The 21,937-nt window shown below is 40.5% G+C and overlaps 1 protein-coding gene across 13 annotated transcripts in view; it reads left to right on the forward strand.

Annotated features, from left to right (window-relative positions):
- The window catches only part of mllt10 (MLLT10 histone lysine methyltransferase DOT1L cofactor), an 80,040-nt gene that overhangs the window by 3,216 nt on the left and 54,887 nt on the right, over window positions 1-21,937 (forward strand). For 6 of the 13 annotated variants that reach the window (XM_036935079.2, XM_090189618.1, XM_090189620.1 and 3 more), the window contains exons 1-4: window positions 10,492-10,606; window positions 10,703-10,865; window positions 14,610-14,689; window positions 17,873-17,927. In XM_036935079.2, the coding sequence (XP_036790974.2) occupies window positions 10,703-10,865; window positions 14,610-14,689; window positions 17,873-17,927 (298 nt within the window). In that variant the 5' untranslated portion in view covers window positions 10,492-10,606. Of the gene's footprint in view, window positions 1-9,401; window positions 10,866-14,609; window positions 14,690-17,872; window positions 17,928-21,937 lie in introns of those variants that run through there. The other 7 variants (XM_090189626.1, XM_090189621.1, XM_090189623.1 and 4 more) reach the window with 2 other exon arrangements.

The raw sequence follows: 21,937 nt of genomic DNA on the forward strand, positions 1-21,937 counted from the left end.
ACATAGGCCATTATCAGTTGGCTACTTTATTTCATTGACAGTGGAGGGATAACATAGTTTTAATTTCAGCATGATTATTTCATCAACATTTTTTAATAATAATTGTACATCTGATCTAACATTAATCCTCAATTATAAACAACAACATTTCAATCAACGAATTGGTGCATCAATTTTTGATGACCAACAATATTCGTGTGCAATAAGCTATTCTTCTGTCAAATTTTAACATTCTTTCAAATCACAGCACAATAAATGAACACGGTCTATTTTATGGACAGGGATATGGCCTGTAGTCTAGCGATTTGTTACCTATCAACGTACCAATAAATAATTCATAAGGACGCCAATGGCTCTTAGAATTAGGAAATATGCTGTGTGTAGCCTATGGATGGTGTATAGCTCTATTGTGCAACCCATTAACTAACCCTCCAAGCCTGAGGTTGTATAGGGACGTCCCCCTTCCACTCCGACGAGGCTGAGACACACCAAGGCCGGCTGCAGAGGGGCAGGACCGGCCTGGTAGTGTTTATTTTCAAATCAAATCAAATTGTACGTGTCACATGCGTCAAATACAACAGGTGTAGTAGACCTTTCAGTGAAATGTTAACTTACAAGCCCTTAACCAACAATTCGGTCTTAAGAAAAACAAGTGTTAATAAGAAAGTATCTACTAAATTAAACTGAAGTAAAAAAAAATGCAATAATAAATAATTAAAGAGAAACAATAAAATAACAGTAACCAGGCTATGTACAGGGGGTACCAGTACAGAGTCAATGTGCGGTGGTACAGGTTAGTCAAGGTCATTTACATGACCATGTACATGTAGGTAGAGGTAAAGTGGCTATGCACAGATAATAAACAGAGAGTAGCAGCAGCTAAAAATGGGGGGTGTCAATGTAAATAGTCCTACTGTAGCTATATGTCAACTATGATTTGGGAAAAAGTATAAAAAAAGCTAAATATGGAGATAGCAAGGCTACTTGTTAGACCATTCTGGTAATCCAGATTCATAAATTGAACAGTTGTGGAGGGTGTAAGAGCAAATGCGCCCAATCTCATTCATGGAGTGTTATGGTCCTCCCCCACTGTCCCACGGTCTCCTCTCCCTTCCCTCTGGAAAATAAAGGAAAATGCAGCTCTCTTCAGTCTTAGGTGCTTCCTTAGCTGAGAGAGAGAGTGAGGGTAATGTTTACTGTTCATTTTATTGTTTATTTCACTTTTGTATATTATCTACTTCACTTGCTTTGGCAATGTTAACATATGTTTCCCATGCCAATAAAGCCCCTGGAATTGAATTGAATTGAGAGAGAGAGACAGCATTCCCTACCCCATATGCCCCCCTAGGCAAAACTATGACAACATAACAAACAAAAACAGGTCACAACTCCTGCAGCTACAGTGCCTTGCGAAAGTATTCGTCCCCCTTGAACTTTGCGACCTTTTGCCACATTTCAGGCTTCAAACATAAAGACATAAAACTGTATTTTTTTGTGAAGGATCAACAACAAGTGGGACACAATCATGAAGTGGAACGACATTTATTGGATATTTCAAACTTTTTTAACAAATCAAAAACTGAAAAATTGGGCGTGCAAAATTATTCAGCCCCCTTAAGTTAATACTTTGTAGCGCCACCTTTTGCTGCGATTACAGCTGTAAGTCGCTTGGGGTATGTCTCTGTCAGTTTTGCACATCGAGAGACTGACATTTTTTCCCATTCCTCCTTGCAAAACAGCTCGAGCTCAGTGAGGTTGGATGGAGAGCATTTGAGAACAGCAGTTTTCAGTTCTTTCCACAGATTCTCGATTGGATTCAGGTCTGGACTTTGACTTGGCCATTCTAACACCTGGATATGTTTATTATTGAACCATTCCATTGTAGATTTTGCATTATGTTTTGGATCATTGTCTTGTTGGAAGACAAATCTCCGTCCCAGTCTCAGGTCTTTTGCAGACTCCATCAGGTTTTCTTCCAGAATGGTCCTGTATTTGGCTCCATTCATCTTCCCATCAATTTTAACCATCTTCCCTGTCCCTGCTGAAGAAAAGCAGGCCCAAACCATGATGCTGCCACCACCATGTTTGACAGTGGGGATGGTGTGTTCAGCTGTGTTGCTTTTACGCCAAACATAACGTTTTGCATTGTTGCCAAAAAGTTCAATTTTGGTTTCATCTGACCAGAGCACCTTCTTCCACATGTTTGGTGTGTCTCCCAGGTGGCTTGTGGCAAACTTTAAACAACACTTTTTATGGATATCTTTAAGAAATGGCTTTCTTCTTGCCACTCTTCCATAAAGGCCAGATTTGTGCAATATACGACTGATTGTTGTCCTATGGACAGAGTCTCCCACCTCAGCTGTAGATCTCTGCAGTTCATCCAGAGTGATCATGGGCCTCTTGGCTGCATCTCTGATCAGTCTTCTCCTTGTATGAGCTGAAAGTTTAGAGGGACGGCCAGGTCTTGGTAGATTTGCAGTGGTCTGATACTCCTTCCATTTCAATATTATCGCTTGCACAGTGCTCCTTGGGATGTTTAAAGCTTGGGAAATCTTTTTGTATCCAAATCCGGCTTTAAACTTCTTCACAACAGTATCTCGGACCTGCCTGGTGTGTTCCTTGTTCTTCATGATGCTCTCTGCGCTTTTAACGGACCTCTGAGACTATCACAGTGCAGGTGCATTTATACGGAGACTTGATTACACACAGGTGGATTGTATTTATCATCATTAGTCATTTAGGTCAACATTGGATCATTCAGAGATCCTCACTGAACTTCTGGAGAGAGTTTGCTGCACTAAAAGTAAAGGGGCTGAATAATTTTGCACGCCCAATTTTTCAGTTTTTGATTTGTTAAAAAAGTTTGATATATCCAATAAATGTCGTTCCACTTCATGATTGTGTCCCACTTGTTGTTGATTCTTCACAAAAAAATACAGTTTTATTTCATTATGTTTGAAGCCTGAAATGTGGCAAAAGGTCGCAAAGTTCAAGGGGGCCGAATACTTTCACAAGGCACTGTATGTCGCACGCTGGGTATATACATAGTCAATGGTAGGCTTCGAGGGGACCCCTATGGTAGGTACACCTATAGCTCATCTTTTGGCTGTAGTCTGTTGACTACTTCATCACTGACCCCAACCCAGAGTCTCTCTGAGCGTTCACAGTCATTCCACTGACACCCCTATCAGATCATAGCAAAATCACAGTCTACTTGAACAGAGCAATACTCAATCAGGAGGCATCAAAGCCAAAGGAACTGAGTAATATAAGGAAATGCTATAGATGGAAGGAATGTAGTGTGGAAACCTACCAAAAAACAATTAGGCAACAACAAATTCAATCCCTTTTAGACAACTTCTTGGACAAAACATTCCATTGTAATAGTGAAGGTGTAAACTTGGCAGTATAAAATCTTAACAGTATATTTGACCTCTCAGCTTCCCTATCAAATCTAAAAATGTCAAACAGGAAACCGAAGAAAATGAACAACAATGACGAATGGTTTGATGAAGAATGCAAAAACCTAAAAAAGACATTTGAGAAACCTGTCCAACCAAAAACACAGAGACACAGAAAACCTGAGTCTACACCTTCACTATGGTGAATCACTAAAACAATACATAAATACACTACAGAAAAAGAAGGAACAGTATGTCAGAAATCAGCTCAATGTAATTGAATAATCCATAGACTCTAACCTCTTCTGGGAAAATTGGAAAACACTAAACAAACAACAACACAAATAATTATCTATCCAAAATGGAGATGTATAGGCAAACCACTTCTCCAATCTTGTTGGCTCAATAACAAAGAATAAACAGCAAAAACATATACATGATCAAATACAAATCTTAGAATCAACTATTAAAGACTACCAGAACCACTGGATTCTCCAATTGCCTTGAATGAACTAATGGACAAAATAAAAACCCTCCAATCCAAAAAGGCCTGTGGTGTTGAAGGCATCCTCAATGAAATGATAAAATATACAGGCAACAAATTCCAATTGGCTAAACTAAAACTCTTTAACATCATCCTTAGCTCTGGCATTTTCTCCAATATTTGGAACCAAGGACTGATCACCCCAATCCACAAAAGTGGAGACAAATTTGACCCCAATAACTACCGTGGGATATGCGTCAACAGCAGTCTTGGGAAAATCCTGTGCATTATCATTAACAGCAGACTTGTACATTTCCTCAGTGAAAATAATGTACTGAGCAAATATCAAATTGTCTTTTTACCAAATGATCATACGCCAGACCACGTATTCACCCTGCACACCCTAAATGACAAAAAACCAAAACAAAGGAAAAGTATTGTCATGCTTTGTTGAGTTAAAAAAAAACAACCTTTGACTCAATTTGGCATGAGGGTCTGCTTTACAAATTGATGGAAAGTGGTGTTGGGTGAAAAACATACAACATTATAAAATCCTTGTACACAAACAACAAGTGTGCGGTTAAAATAGGCAAAAAACACACACATTTCTTCCCATATGGCTGTGGGGTGAGACAGGGGTGCAGCTTAAGCCCCACCCTCTTCAACATACATATCAACGAATTGGCGAGGGCAGTAGAAAAGTCTGCAGCACCCGGCCTCACCATACTAGAATCTGAAGTCAAATGTCTACTGTTTGCTGATGATCTGGTGCTTCTGTCACCAACCAAGGAGGGCCTACAGCAGCACCTAGATATTCTGCACAGATTCTGCCAGACCTGGGCCCTGACAGTAAATCTCAGTAAGACCAAAATAATGGTGTTCCAAAAAAGGTCCAGCCGCCAGGACCACAAATGCAAATTACATCTAGACACCGTTGCCCTATAACACACAAAAAACCTTGGCCTAAACATCAGCATCACAGGTAACTTCCACAAAGCTGTGAACGATCTGAGAGACAAGGCAAGGGCCTTCTATGCCATCAAAAGGAACATCAAATTCAACATACCAATTAGGATCTGGCTAAAAATACTTGAATCAGTTATAGAACCCATTGCCCTTTATGGTTGTGAGGTCTGGGGTCCGCTCACCAACCAAGAATTCACAATATGGGACAAACACCAAATTGAGACTCTGCATGCAGAATTCTACAAAAATGTAATCTGTGTACAACGTAAAACACCAAATAATGCATTCAGAGCAGAATTAGGCCGATACCCACTAATTATCAAAATCCAGAAAAGAGACGTTCAATTCTACAACTACCTAAAAGGAAGCGATCCCCCAAATCTTCCATAACACCTACAGAGAGATGAACCTGGAGAAGAGTCCAATAAGCAAGCTGGTCCTGGGACTCTGTTCACAAACACAAACACAAACAGACCCCACAGAGCCCCAGGACAGCAGCACAATTAGACCCAACCAAATCATGAGAAAACAAAAAGATAAATACTTGACACATTGGAAAGAATTAATAAAAAAACAGAGCAAACTAGAATGCTATTTGGCCCTAAACAGAGAGAGTACACAGTGGCAGAATACCTGACCACCGTGACTGACCAAAACTTAAGGAAAGCTTTGAATATGTACAGACTCAATGAGCATAGCCTTGCTATGTGCCGTCACAGCAGCAAGATTTGTGACCTGTTGCCCCAAGAAAAGAGCAACCAGTGAAGAACAAACACCATTGTAAATACAACCCATATTAATGTTTATTTATTTTCCCTTTTGTACTTTAACCATTTGCACATCGTTACAACACTGTATATACTATTACATTTGTAATCTCTTTATTATTTTGGAACTTCTGTGAGTGTAATGTTTACTGTTCATTTTAATTGTTTATTTCACTTTTGTATATTATCTACTTCACTTGCTTTGGCAATGTTAACATATGTTTCCCATTCCAATAAAGCCCCATGAATTGAATTGAGAGAGACAGAGAGAGAAAGAGAGAGAGGGAGATAGATGGTCATCGCAATGCATATTGTAGTAAGCATTTCACTGTTAGTCTACACCTAGGAAGCATGTGACAAATAACATTTGATTTGATTTTGGTTTGATCACCAAGCAGAGGCTAACTAAAAGCTGGCTAACATGTGCCTTCCAGGAGTATCAACATGCCATATATCTCAGACTACACATGGCTGTGAAGACTCTCAGGCCCAGCTCGCTAATTACTCATTACATACCGTGTAATTATACGTTTGGCTTATTGTTAGAACCAACAGACAGATGACTGAATGAGGCACTGAAGCCATGCCATGCGTCAGCTCATCCTCAGGTCCGTGCGATATAGAACTAGAACTTTGAGTTGGTGTGTATGCATGTGTGTGTGTCGTTGCATAATTATTATGTTGTTGAATTATTTAAAAACATGAGTGCAGACAGTATAAAACCATTTTGATAAATCATATATTTGTTAACAAGCTACTCATAATGAACAACAGCCACCTATGGAGGCGAGGCGAACAATAATGCAAACAATAGATCAAAAGAGAAGGTACTGGAGTAAAAAAAGACAATTATGCATTTATAAAAGCTTTGTTATTAGTTGACCATACGTTTTCCACTCATCTCTGTCAGGAAAGCCATACGCCACTGCTTTATATGATGTTCGATATTGCAGCCTAACAATCGACACACAAATAAGATCCAATTTATTTAGTGGCCTTTTTTGTTAACGAACAAGGTTGTGTGTGTGTGAGAGAGAGAGAGAGGGAAGGAGGAGTTTATCATTACCCCTCCATCCATGATCTGAACATCAATTATTAACGGTGTTGATCTAGCGTCAATGTTCATCATACACAACAAGGCCGATTTGGCTGTCTGAATTCGGTTTGATGAAGGCTGGTCTTAACCAATCTTTTACACCTATAGTTTCTCACCCCCCAACCTGGTTACCCTCCACGTTATCTGGTTCAGTCTCCCCATAGACCCGATGTCCCATTCACAGTTTTGTTCTAGTTCTGAACTAGAGAGGATTTTCGACATGAGCAGTCAAGTGTGAAATATTTAAAATGTTGCCTGCATGGGAAATAATTGTAAGACATGTAACATACGACAGAAAGTAAAATAAATAGGCTAATTATTTGGTCGAAATTTTGACAAAAATGTATTTATTTATGTTGGTTGTTATACATTTTATATTCATTTTCCTAATTATACAGGTAGGTTAGAGTTCAGTGATTCAACTATTTGTTTTGAAAACCTGTTTTTTCGTATTCCACCACCATGCCTTCTATATATAGATCTTTACTCTGCAGTTTCCCCACTTAATCCCCACGGCCCTTAGGCCTCCAGGCTGCATGCAAGACAACCCCCATCGCCATGAGTGTCGTATGGAACAGGACAGTCATGCAGTGTCATGTTGGTTTAATGTAGCCTATGGTCTCTGCCCGTGTTAATAAGCAGTCTCTCGACTGAACAGAGGACTGACTGACTGCCAGATACCGTTGGCCATCATTTGTCTGAAGTGGTAGCCAACAGTGGGAGGGGCTGAGGAGGCCACATTTAATACAATAATTAATAGATGGTAGATGGTGTTTTCCAAATATCTTTAGTGGGATGGTATGCACATTCATAAAAACACCCAGATGCTGGACTAGAGGGTAAACTGAGAAAGACCCAGCTTGGCTTCGAAACGCTGCCCAACCGATTAAAATACACGTTGAAAGTTGCCTACCAGGCATATTTATTATTTAGTAATTTCACAATTTCATTCACACAACATTGAACATTTCTTAGTCTTTTAACCATTTGCCCAATCATTGAGCATAGGCCTATAGACGTAGTCTACAGTTAATGGAACGTGACAAGCGATTGAAAAGGGTTGTGTAAAGACAAAGACAATATATAATTATATGGTATACTAAATTCGGTTAAAAAAACATATAGGCCAAGTGTAAAAAAAGAGAAGAACATTATTTTTTTAATGCATTGTTTTCGAAATGTGAATGGGGTCAATTCGTTTTAAGTGTTTCTCATTTTAAAAGGGTTACATTTCACAGGGGCTGAAGTTTGGAGTCAGCAGAACTGTTTCTGCTATGTTGCCGAGACCCTGACAAATACAATACATCATGAATTATATTCTAAACATGTGCAAAACTTTACCTTGAAATATATAACATCTGAGAGCAAATCCAAGAAACCAACCGCAATAGTTTTTCAGCCTTTGGATGAATTTGGATCCTAGTCATAAGAAGCATGGCACTGCATGGCAGAAAACGTATTTGGGAAAGTTGGTCAGATGTAGAAATGTCTCTCTTTCCAAATGTCTCTCTTTAACAGTTACAGTGTACTACATCAGTGGAGATCAAATCTGTCATATCAGGGTTAAACATAAAGCTCACCCCCATGTCTCAAACACTAACCACAACAAACTATAACAAGTATCATGAGGTGTGGAACTTCCAAAAACATTTTACATGGTAAAATGTGATGTTGATACAAAAATACATTACAGTTCAGTAGGCTATTTTATCAAATACATTTTAAAATACTTGTAAAAAATGATAGCCTACTTACAAGTTTGGATTTTAAAATATTGAGGATTTTCACGGTTTAATTAAGTATATGCTACAGAAGTTCTTGAACTGTTTATAGGTTCATGACCAAAAGTAACTGCGATGTTGTGCCATGTATTAACCTATAGGCCTAAGAAATTACAAATCTTAGTTTCATGTGTGCATGCAAGGTTAGCCTACTATTTTGTGCAAAATAACATATAGGTAAATAACAAACATAGACCCAATAACAGAATAGGCATATGTTTGTTATAGGCCGCCTATATGTTATATGTGTTGGCTATATTATAGTTTTCTACAAAATAGCATATATATTTGACACTGACCCCTGTGCCAGCAGTTTGCGTCATTAAAATTAAGCCAATATATAACCTCGCTATATAGTTTCCATTAGTAAACCTGTTATAGGGGCACTGGATTGTAATAGGAAGCAGCGCAGAAGTAATTTCCTCTCGCCAATGCATGAACCCTCTTCTCTCTGAGCACGAAGAGAGCACATGTACGGGAAGACTTAGACTTAATCAAGTGCAAGTTGTAAAAATAATTTGCTATTTCAGTGTTTCAGTAGCCTCCAACCCTCCGACAGCTGCCCCCCTCGCCTTCCTTTGTTCTCGCCAACTCTAATAGGTTTTCCCCTGCCACACACAATTCACTTTTTTTCCTTTTTCTCCCCTCTTCCCCTTTTCCCCGTTTTGTGCGGAGCCCAGTGTGGACTGAAGCATTTGAGCAATTTGAAATTAAAGCCAACAATAGGGAGACCACTCCCGGGGACCTCTCGCTCTCCACATTACACGGAAGACGCTCGTGTGCTCTCCCGCATTATTGGCAAGTCATTACGTTTCTCTGGAAACCAAACCGGGAGCGAGCGGGAGACTTCTGAGGGCTCGCGGACGGTGATGCAAAGCAGAATATATCCACGCACAGTGCAGTTTCTCTGATTGATTCAACCAAGATTATGTAATTAACAACGTTTAAAACAAAAGTGTAATGCAATTTTGTTTAAAAAGTGTGCTTTTGCATTTCATGTGTGTAAAGTGGAAGTAATTTACTGAGTTGAACATTTAATTTAAATTATATATATATATATATATATATATATATATTGATTTGACATGCCCAGTTCTGTTAAAAAAACATTTATTAGATTATTTGGGATTTATTTTAGCTCATAATTTGACTATTGAGTCTTCCAAGAGTTAAACACAAAAATACACATGTAAACATATTATTTCAGCTCCATTCATGCTTTATGTAGGCCTTCCATGTTTTTCTCTAATTTAAGATTCTAGCAGTAATGTTTGAGAGCAGATTTGACTGTATACAATTATCCCACTCATTCTAACCCCCGAGTAAATCCACATACATTTCTCCCTCACTGTGCCTATTCCTTAAACCATTTTGCAACACACACACACACACATGGGATGATATATAGGCCTAATTGGAAAGACAATGACAGTGACACAAACAAACACTTATGTTTTATTCAGGGCTAATGTAAAGGCAGTGGGCACTGTCAGATGTCCATGCCATGCATGTATCATGCAATTCACCATGAAACGTTCATATGCAAATAGAAGTTGACCTACAGTGTCTTAGTGCTCAATGAATGACATTATATTCTTTGAAAGCAAAATTATGTCTAGGTTTTCTAAACATGGCTTTAAACTATAGGCCTTGGCTACATCTTTATGCTATTTAAAAAAATATTTAATGACAATAATAGCCTACAAACAATAGAGAAATCGTCATACCTGTTTTTGTTATGATAAGGTATGCATAATGCATATTTTTAAAACCTCATGTTGGTATTTGGTGGATACAATGCTGACAGTCGCAATTCACCATTTGTAAAAACCACGCATGGCAGTAGCTAGTGTTACAAAAGTTTCCAAAGCAAACAAATTCGTTTTAAAAGGCCATGTGGAGTCAAAATGGCGCCACGCAAACTGGCAACACTCTTTGAGCCAATCACATCCATCCTTTCTGCGCTGTCACTGGCCATTCGTGATTACGCACTTCCACTTTCCGACCGGCCGCTTCTTCTCGCTCGCGCGGTGTGTAGCCTTCGCTGAAGTGGAAAAAATACGGTGTCGAAACGGATTGTAAACACGACTAAAACATGACATTTCGGCAAAGTGAGACCAAAAGCGTTGTCACAGTGGGTAGATGAGGATCTTCTGCAAAGGTTTAGGCTCATCTTTGTTGTCTTCGCATGTTCACTTTCTCCGTAGATGGTCTCCGGCGAGCTGTGCCTGGCAGCGGACAACGACTTTTTGGCAAATAATATGAAGGAGATGATTGGAGGTTGCTGCGTGTGCTCAGACGAGAGAGGCTGGGCAGAAAACCCTCTCGTCTACTGTGACGGTCACGGCTGCAATGTTGCAGTCCATCAAGGTAAACACCGAATAAAGTAAAATGCATGTAACATGAAATTTGCTTGACTAACATCCGATAACTAACGTTAGCTAGTTGCTAGCTAGCTCGCTAAGGCTAGCTATCGCGGTTGATCGTCTGCCATGAAGCTGGCTAGCTATCAACGTTAGCTGGGGTGTATTCATTACGTTGATTCTGTTTTTAAAAAATCTAAAAAATGGAAGCAAACGGAACGAAACGGGGAGTGATCTACCTGCGTTTGTCCAGTAGGGATGGTCGTTTTCTATGTTTGCTTCCGTTTGGTTTTTAAACGGTAAACGGTTTCCGTAATGAATACTCCCCTACTCTAGCTAGTTTTGCTATTAGCTAGCGAACTATTCAGCTAGCCAATAGCCAAGGTTATATTGTTAGTTAGCTAACGTTAGTTCTATTCAATCGACAGTTGTGCGCGCGTATAGTGTGGTAATGTTAATCATTGGGTAAGATAAAGTAGCTAACATGTTATTTAATTTCTACGAGTTTTATAGCCAAGAAAACATTACAGCCTATCTTGACAACTACAGACATTTGTTACTTTAGCCAACTCCATACCCACGCTACCTAGCTAGCCTTCCTGTCTAGTAGGTATGGAGTTGGCTAAAGTAACTAAAATTTCTGCAGTTGTCAACATTGGCTGTAATGTTATCCTGGCTATACTATTTGTAGAATTTAGCAAACATGTTGGCTACAAGTTCTTACCCAATGATACACATTACCACGCTATCCGTGATGATAGCCAACTACTAAATCATATTTGCCCAATATATTGCGAGATAAGTTTTGTAAACAATAGTGCCATGCTGTTAGGGAACTAGCTTAAGATTGTCTGCAATACATTAAACCCAAACAAGACAGATGGTTTCACAGATCCAAACAACAATGTCAATGGTACTCAGATTCTGTTGACAAAGTCACAATCAGAACTAGGCTGACTGACTCTGGTATCCAGTCAATACTGGTAATTTTGGCTTTGTGAGAGAGAAACTCGTGATCATTGTCATGCTTCGTTTCGTAGTTGTCATAATTCTGGTGAATTGAATATCTGGCCTCTTACCCATACAACTAAACACACCTATTTGTACATGCTTTAGACCCTTGTTATTAAATACGCACCCACCCATTCGTTTTAAATGTGAATTAATTGGGTCAAAATTATTTACTTTTTAAAAATTATTTATTTTTTTTTTTACCACTTTTTCTCCCCAATTTCGTGGTATCCAATTGTTGTAGTAGCTACTATCTTGTCTCATTGCTACAACTCCCGTACGGGCTCCGGAGAGACGAAGGCTGAATGTCATGCGTCCTCCGATACACAACCCAACCAGCCGTACTGCTTCTTAACACAGCGCGCATCCAACCCGGAAGCCAGCCGCACCAATGTGTCGGAGGCTACACCGTGCACCTGGCAACCTTGGCTAGCGCGCACTGCGCCCGGCCCGCCACAGGAGTCGCTGGTGCGCGATGAGACAAGGAGATCCCTACCGACCAATCCCTCCCTAACCCGGACGACGCTAGGCCAATTGTGCGTCGCCCCACGGACCTCCCGGTCGCGGCCGGTTACGACATAGCCCAGGGACTCTGATGGCACAGCTGGCGCTGCAGTACAGCGCCCTTAACCACTGCGCCACCCGGGAGGCCTAAAATTATTTACATTTTTAATTTAACCTTTATTTAACTAGGCAAGTCAGTTAAGAACAAATTCTTACTTACAATGACAGCCAAACCTGGACGACGCTAGGTCAATTGTGCGCCGCCCTATGGGACTCCCAATCACGGCGGCATGTGATACAGCCTGGATTAGAACCAGGGACTGTAGTGATGCCTCTTGCAATGAAATACAGTGCCTTTACACCTCTGTGCCACTTGGGAGTCTAAATATACACTGTACAACACATCTGTAGCTAACCAACACATTGTGACACGTTTGTACCAATCACTGACCCCTCTGTCCACAACAATATAAATGTTACCCTTTTTATTATCAGTGGATTATTTCTGTTGATTAGAACTGTCCCGACAAAAAAATCTTGGTCGACCTGAGAGTCTTTCTGTTCTTTCAACCAATCGATTGGTCGAAATGTTTTAACTTATTTTTCCATATATAGACACACGCCCTATGTGTTTGAATAAAATAAACTACATATGCACTGAGCTTGTCAGATGCTTTAAGCACACGGTTTGATTAAATAATTAAGACACACATGACTTGAGAATTAGCCCGATGGTCACATTGTATAAAAAAAAAAAGCGAGTGCCTGTGTGACTAGCACATGTTGTCTCGCTCTACTCCCTACTGCTGCAAAAATGCACCCCAGCACAGCAATTGTTTATTGCTCTTAGTGCTGAAGCTGTAACACCATTTCAGCCATTTCGTTTCTTACTTGTTTCTGATTGACCAGTTCTGTTACTGAAGTCCCTAATTTGTTTAGGAAAAACATTCCCTATTCCCTCAACCCTTGCTCTCTTTATGTGAAACATGTAAGCATACCATGCATGTGACCAATAGGGTCTGACCTATAGCCTATCATAATCACATCAATAAATTGGTTATAACAAACTCCAAACACAGTAACACGTGACAGCAAAATGGATGCGGAGGATGTGAAAAAGAAACTCGAACTGGGCGGCTGTTTACTGGTTGCTCAGGAGGGAAAGGGGAAGTCAGAGCTGTGGAAGACATTTGACTTAGTTGCGGAAACTACTGGAGATCAAGAAAAGGGAAGTTATCGGAGCACGCGTTGTGTGAGTATTATGTGTGCCAAACAGTTGCTGTTAGATTACAATATTATAACTTTTTCTGACCATTTGGAACAGTGTAAACAACACTAAATAAATAAGTGTACCAGAGAGTCTGATCTAACAACGAGAAAACAAATATATAAAGCCTTTATTACAGCAGACTAAAAATAGTTGCATGCATGCATTCATTTGCTGTTTATTGCATAGTGTAATTATTCAATGCTCTCTTTGTTATTTAATTTTAAAACTAAAATGCTTGGTTGCATTTCAAGCATGAATGTCTCGTATGCAGTTTGATGTCATGAACAAATTAATTATTGATACATATTGAAATATAGGCCTAAGTAAGTTAGAGTATAAGACTTAACAGGATGTGCTCTTAGGCCTACAAGTAATACAAGGCTACTAATGATAACAACATTACATATTATTATAACGAGGATCATCATAATAAGGAGATCAAGAAAAAGGAGGATATATGAGCAAGAGCTGCATGCATATTATGTGACAAACAGGTGCTTTTACTTTACAGTATAATTTTTCTGCCTTTTTGGAACAGTGTAAACAACACTAAATTAGTTATGGGTGGTCACAAGCCATCAAACAAAGCCAAGCTGCTTTATGCCAGGAGTGGCATAAAGTCACACAACATCAATGTGAAAGACTGGTGGAAAGCATGAATAGATTGCCGCATGAAAACTGTGATTGAAATCAGGGTTATTCCACCAAATATTGATTTCTGAACTCTTCCTAAGTTAAAACATTTGTATTGTGTTTAAAAATGAATATGAACTTATTTTTTAGCATTATTCGAGGTCTGACAACACTGCATCTTATTTGTTATTTTGACCAGTTGTCATTTTCTGCAAATAAATGCTCTAAATGACAATATTTGGTTTTTTAAAAATCACGTACATTTTATTTTGCCCATATTTTGCAGCCCTAGTGTAGAGGTTATTGTGGTTAATAACTGTGTTCTCTCTGCAGCGTGCTATGGCATCGTGCAGGTGCCCACTGGACCCTGGTTTTGCAGGAAGTGTGAATCTCAGGAGAGAGCAGCCAGAGTGGTGAGTCTGATCAATAGAATATCAACAATGCATTCTCAGCACTGTATTTTATGATAGAGCTTCCACTAGTATTAAGCTGATACTTTATAGGAAATGATGTGGTATAAATAGGTACTCTCTGGCACTTACTTCAAAGAATTCAACACAATTGGCAACTACCTGGTAGAGCTGTGACAGTAAACCAATAACTATTGTTACCGACCATACTGATCACTTATCGCAGGCATTTTGCATATGTCGTTCATTACAGTAAGTAGCCTATACTAGAGATGTGAGGTTTGAACTTAAACATATTATGAACTTAAACTGGAGAGATAAAAACACACGGACACAGACACACAGGAAAGGGAAGCAGTCTTGGGCAGCAGTATGTTTGTACTGTAGGAAAAGCTGAGGCTTGAAGCCAACTAGGCCCTCCCTTCCTATGCTATGGGGTGGAACCAACTTATACTTATTTGATGAAGTGTTGGATCACTGATTACCCAAAAGTGTGTGTTAGAAAGAGATTAGGGCACATGCTTGTGAGTGTATCTAAATCAAATCAAATGTATTTATATAGCCCTTTTTACATCAGCTGATATATCAAAGTGCTGTACAGAAACCCAGCCTAAAACCCCCAACAGCAAGCAATGCAGGTGTAGAAGTGCGGTGGCTAGGAAAAACTCCCTAGAAAGGCCAAAACCTAGGAAGAAACCAAGAGGAACCAGGCTATGAGGGGTGGCCAGTCCTCTTCTGGCTGTGCCGGGTGGAGATTATAACAGAACATGGCCAAGATGTTCAAATGTTCATAAATGACCAGCATGGTCAAATAATAATCACAGTGAACGGGTCAGGGTTCCATAGCCCCAGGCAGAACAGTTTAAACAGGAGCAGCAGCACGGCCAGGTGGACTGGGGACAACAAGGAGTCATCATGCCAGGTAGTCCTGACGCATGGTCCTGGGCTCAGGTCCTCAGAGAGAAGGAGAGAATTAGAGAGAGCATACTTAAATTCACACAAGACACCGGATAAGACAGGATAAATACTCCAGATATAACAGACTGACTCTAGTCCCCCGACACAAACTACTGCAGCATAAATACTGGAGGCTGAGACAGGAGGGGTCAGGAGACACTGTAGTCCCATCTGATGATACCCCCGGACAGGGCCAAACAGGAAGGACATAACCCCACCCACTTTGCAAAGCGCAGCCCCCACACCACGAGAGGGATATCTTCAACCACCAACTTACCATCCTGAGATGAGGCCGAGTATAGCCTACAAAGATCCCCGCCACGGCACAACCCAAGGGGGGGTGCCAACCCAGACAGGAAGACCACGTCAGTGACTCAAACCTCTCAAGTGACGCACCCCTCCTAGGGACGGCATGGAAGAGCACCAGTAAGCCAGTGACTCAGCCCCTGTAATAGGGTTAGAGGCAGAGAATCCCAGTGGAGAGAGGGGAACTGGCCAGGCAGAGACAGCAAGGGCGATTCGTTGCTCCAGTGCCTTTCTGTCCACCTTCACACTCCTTGGCCAGACTACACTTAATCATAGGACCTTCTGAAGAGATGAGTCTTCAGTAAAGAGTTAAAGGTTGAGACCGAGTCTGCGTCTCTCACATGGGTAGGCAGACCATTCCATAAAAATGGTTCTATAGGAGAAAGCCCTGCCTCCAGCTGTTTTTTTAAATATAAATTCTAGGGACAATTAGGAGGCCTGCATCTTGTGACCGTAGCGTACGTGTAGGTATGTACGGCAGGACCAAATCGGAAAAATAGGTCGGAGCAAGCCCAAGTAATGCTTTGAGGTTAGCAGTAAAACCTTGAAATCAGCCCTTGCCTTAACAGGAAGCCAGTGTAGGGAGGCTAGCACTGGAGTAATATGATCACATTTTTTGGTTCTAGTCAGGATTCTAGCAGCCGTATTTAGCACTAACTGAAGTTTATTTAGTGCTTTATCCGGGTAGCCGGAAAGTAGAGCATTGCAGTACTCTAACCTAGAAGTAACAAAAGCATGGATTAACTTTTCTGCATCATTTTTGGACAGAACATTTCAGATTTTTGCAATGTTACGTAAATGGAAAAAAGCTGTTCTTGAAACAGTCTTGATATGTTTGTCAAAAGAGAGATCAGGGTCCAGAGGAACGCCGAGGTCCTTCAGTTTTATTTGAGACGACTGCACAACCATCAAGATTAATTGTCAGCTTCAACAGAAGGTCTCTTTGTTTCTTGGGACCTAGAACAAGAATCTCTATTTTGTCCGAGTTTAAAAGTAGAAAGTTTGCAGCCATCCACTTCCTTATGTCTGAAACACAGGCTTCCGTGCCTCCCGGGTGGCACAGTGGTTAAGGTCGCTGTACTGCAGCGCCAGCTGTGCCATCAGAGACTCTGGGTTCGCGCCCAGGCTCTGTCGTAACCGGCCGCGACCGGGAGGTCCGTGGGGCGACGCACAATTGGCCTAGCGTCGTCCGGGTTAGGGAGGGCTTGACCGGTAGGGATGTCCTTGTCTCCTCGCGCACCACCGACTCCTGTGTTGGGCCGGGCGCAGTGCGCGCTAACCAAGGTTGCCAGGTGCATTGGTGTGGCTGTTTTCCGGGTTGGATGCGCTCTGTGTTAAGAAGCAGTGCGGCTTGGTTGGGTTGTGGAGGACGCATGACTTTCAACCTTCGTCTCTCCCGAGCCCATACAGGAGTTGTAGCGATGAGACAAGATAGTAGCTACTAAAAAAATTGGATAACATGAAATTGAGGAGAAAAAGGGGTAAAATTAAAAAAAAAAGAAACACAGGCTTCCAGCGAGGGCAATTTTGGTGCTTCGCCATGTTTCATTGAAATGTACAGCTGTGTCATCCAGTGAAAGTTAACATTATATTTCCGAATGACATCCCCAAGAGGTTAAATATATACTGAAAACAATAGTGGTCCTAAAACGTAACCTTGAGGAATACCAAAATTAACAGTTGATTTGTCAGAGGACAAACCATTCACAGAGACAAACTGATATCTTTCCGACAGATGACAGAACTTGTGTAGACCAATTTGGGTTTCCAATCTCTCCAAAATAATGTGTTGATTGATGGTATCAAAAGCATCACTATGGTCTAGGAGCCCGAGGACAGATGCAGAGCCTATATAGTATAGTATATATCTGCATGATAAAGAGTTTTGCTAATCGCCCATGTCTCCTGTTTCTCTCTCTGCAGAGGTGTGAGCTTTGCCCCCACAAAGACGGCGCCCTCAAGAGGACTGATAACGGAGGTAAGAATCACCTATATGTCTGGGATAGGTGTGTTGTGAGTAGGGATGTGACAAATGGAAAAATGTTCTTAACGTTTAAACTGCCATTTTTATTGGCATTACGTTCGAAAAAGTAATACAATTCCATGTGAATTCACAATGCAGCTGCGGTGCTGCCAGGAATGGTTTGGGTCTCACTGTGTGTCCCTTACAGATGGTTAAAGGGGCTACACAGGATTTTTATATATAATTTTGCATTTCAATTTCAGAAAATGTCCATAATATATCTGCAGTAATAGTGGAATGATAGTCTTTCACGGTATTACTTACCCGCAAGTGTTGTGATTGGCTGTGATATTCGCCTATTGATTTCTCCCACCGGACCGGCATCTGACTTTGTGGCTATGCTATCTAGTGGAAATCGGGTCAAGCAGGCAATGTATAAATCGTTCTGTCATTTCCTGGTTGCTGCACTGTTTGCTCAATTTCAGTTTGTATGAGAAAGCCTACAATACTCAGTGCATGTTATGATTAACCATCTGTAAGGGACACACAGTGAGACCCAAACCATTGCTAGCAGCTCCGCAGGTTTTTAGAGCTTTTTGAAGCTGGTGGACCAAAACTGAAAGGCTCAAGTGCGAGTCTCCCCCATGTTCGATTCTCTGCCATTAGCACAGTTGAAAATGTGATGGAACCCTTTTAACTTGTATTCGGTACGTGGGAATTTAACCACAAAATGTATTTTTATGTCCACTACGCCATCACACACCGATGTTTATTCGCAAAAAGTAAATTTGATGGAAACATCTCTGGTGGGAAAATGTGCATATTGTTATCATGCAGATTTTAGAATATTTGCATGAAAATCTGTCTCAATTGGATGGAAACTTAGCTAGTGATGTTATTTTTTCCCTCGGTTGGGTTTAGTGCCTGGTCTTGTCCACTCTGTTCCAATGAGTCCTGCGTGGCATGTTGACATTGTAGAGGGAAATGGACATACGTGTTCCTGAGAGTCTTATCTCTCAGTGATGGGGTCATAATATTTTGTAGCTTAAACCATTCAAAAGATAGAGACACATTTGTAGGAAGAAAACAGAAACCTATGTTTATTACAACCACCTCTAGCGGCCGCGGGAGGTTACTGACGTAACCCCGGTTCTATGAACCAAGCCCCTACTTTGGGGAAACACTGATATGAGCCTCCTTGATCTGAGTAATCCCATCAACTATTGACACACAGGCTGTTGGCCTCTAACAAGGTTCTGTGGTTAGCCAATGCTTATTTTGTCTCATTAATGGGATGTGTGCTGCCTGTTGTGTGTGTTTATGAGGGGGCGAGCCAGGCTTGGGTAAATAGGGCTGAGAGGAGGCTCCTCTCTGGGTTCACCAGGAGGTCACAGCGAAGACTGTAAACATGGATGGAACGTACACTATAAATACAAAAGTATGTGGACACCCCTTCAAATTAGTTGATTTGGCTATTTCAGCCACACCTGTTGCTGACTGGTGTATAAAATCGAGCACAGCCATGCAATTTCTATAGACAAATAATAGGCAGTAGAATGGCCTTACTGAAGAGCTCTGTTACTTTCAATGTGACACCATATGATGCCACCTTTCCAACAAGTCAGTAAGGCACATTTCTGCCCTAATAGAGCTGCCCGTGTCAACTGTAAGTGCTGTTATTGTGAAGTAGAAATGTCTAGGAGCAACAACGGCTCAGTATTGAAGTGGTATGCCACACAAGCTCACAGAAAGGGAAGGGGGATACCTAGTCAGTTGTACAACTGAATGCCTTCAACTGAAATGTGTCTTCCGTATTTAACTTCTCTAGGGTAGGGGGCAGCATTTGGAATTTTGGATGAAAAGCGTGCCCAAATTAAACTGCCTTCTACTCAGGCCGAAAAGATAGGATATGCATATAAGTAGTAGATTTGGATAGAAAACACTAAAGTTTCCAAAATGTTTAAAATAATGTCTGTGAGTATAACAGAACTGATTTGGCAGGTAAAAACCTGAGAGAAATCAATTTAGGAAGTAGGATTTTTTGTTGTTGTAGTTTTCTATTCAATGTCATTACAGTATCCATTGACTTAAGACTGACATGTTTCTATGAACTTTACGGATACTATTTGGATTTTTTTGTCTGCCTGTTGTGACTGCGTTTGAGCCTGTGGATTACTGAAGAAAAAAGACTTTTTTGGATATAAAGAGACTTTATCGAAACAAAAGGAACATTTGTTGAATAAATGAATGTCTTCTGAGTGCAACCAAATGAAGATCATCAAAGGTAAGTGATTAATTTTCTCTATTTCTGACTTGTGTTACTCTTCTAATTGGCTGGTTACTGTTTGTTATGATTTGTCTGCTGGGTTATGTTCTCAAATAATTGTAAGGTATGCTTTCGCCGTAAAGCATTTTTTAAATCTGACACCGTGGTTGGATTCACAAGAAGTTAATCTTTAATCCTATGTAAAATAGTTGTATCTTTTCTGAATTGTTATAATGAGTATTTCTGTATTTGAATTTGGAGCTCTGCAATCTCACTGAATGTTGGCCAGGTGGGACGCTAGCGTAGAGAGAGGTTAACCCAACTCCTCTGAATCAGAGAGATGCGGGGGCTGCCTTAACTTCTTATGGCTTAGATCCCGCTAACGGGATCGATATGACAACAGCTAGTGAAAGTGCAGGGCGCCAAATTCAAAACAACAGAAATCTCATAATTAAAATTCCTCAAACATACAAGTATTTTACACCATTTTAAAGATAAACGTGTTGATAATCCCACCACAGTGTCCGATTTCAAAAAGGCTTTACGACGAATGCACACCAAACGATTATGTTAGTCACAGAAAAACAGAGCCATTTTCCCAGCCAAACAGAGTCACAAAAAGCAGAAATAGAAATAATCACTAACCTTTGATCTTCATCAGATGACACTCATAGAACTTCATGTTACACAATACATGTATGTTTTGTTCAATAAAGTTCATATTTATATCCAAAAATCTCAGTTTACGTTGGCGCGTTACGTTCAGTAATGTTTTGCTTCCAAAGAGCAACATCAATTTACAGAAATACTCATCATAAATGTTGATGAAAATACAAGTGTTGTGCATGGAACTTTAGATACACTTATCCTTAATGCAACCGCTGTGTCAGATTTATAAAAAAAACTTTCCCAAAAAAGCACACCATGCAATAATCTGAGTACAGCGCTCAGACACAAAAACAAGCCATACAGATTCCCGCCATGTTGTGGAGTCAACAGAAGTCAGAAATAGCATTATAAATATTCACTTATATTCACTGATGATCTTCATCAGAATGCACTCCCAGGAATCCCAGTTCCACAAATGTTTGATTTGTTCGATAAACTCCATAATTTATGTCCAAATACCTCCTTTTTGTTTGTGCGTTTAGTACACAATCCAAACTCACGAGGTGCGGGCAAGTCCAGGCAAAAGTTCAGACGAAAAGTCATATTACAGTTTGTAGAAACATGTCAAACGAAGTATAGAATCAATTTTTATGATGTTTTTATCATAAATGTTCAATAATGTTTCAACCGGAGAATTCCTTTGTAGAAATGCGATGGGACGCAGCTAACTCTCACATGAGCGCGCGTGATCAGCTCATGCCACTCTGGCAGAGCCCTGACTCAATCAGCTCTCATTCCACCCTCCTTCACAGTAGAAGCATCAAACAAGGTTCTAAAGACTGTTGACATCTAGTGGAACCCTTAAGAAGTGCAATATGACCCCATATATTTGATAGGCAATGACTTGAAAAACTACACACCTCAGATTTCCCACTTCCTGGTGGATTTTTCTCTCAGGTTTTTGCCTGCCATATGAGTTATGTTATACTCACAGACATCATGCAAACAGTTTTAGAAACTATATTTTATTTCTGCTATTTGTGTAGCGCCGGCTACGCTAATTATTTTGTTTACGTCGCCTTCAGGCATTTTGGGGTGTTGCATGCTATCAGATAATAGCTTCTCATGCTTTCGCCGAAAAGCATTTTAA

Source organism: Oncorhynchus mykiss, chromosome 11 (assembly GCF_057628025.1).
Source record: "Oncorhynchus mykiss isolate SJ-2025 chromosome 11, ASM5762802v1, whole genome shotgun sequence".
Classification (NCBI taxonomy): domain Eukaryota; kingdom Metazoa; phylum Chordata; class Actinopteri; order Salmoniformes; family Salmonidae; genus Oncorhynchus; species Oncorhynchus mykiss.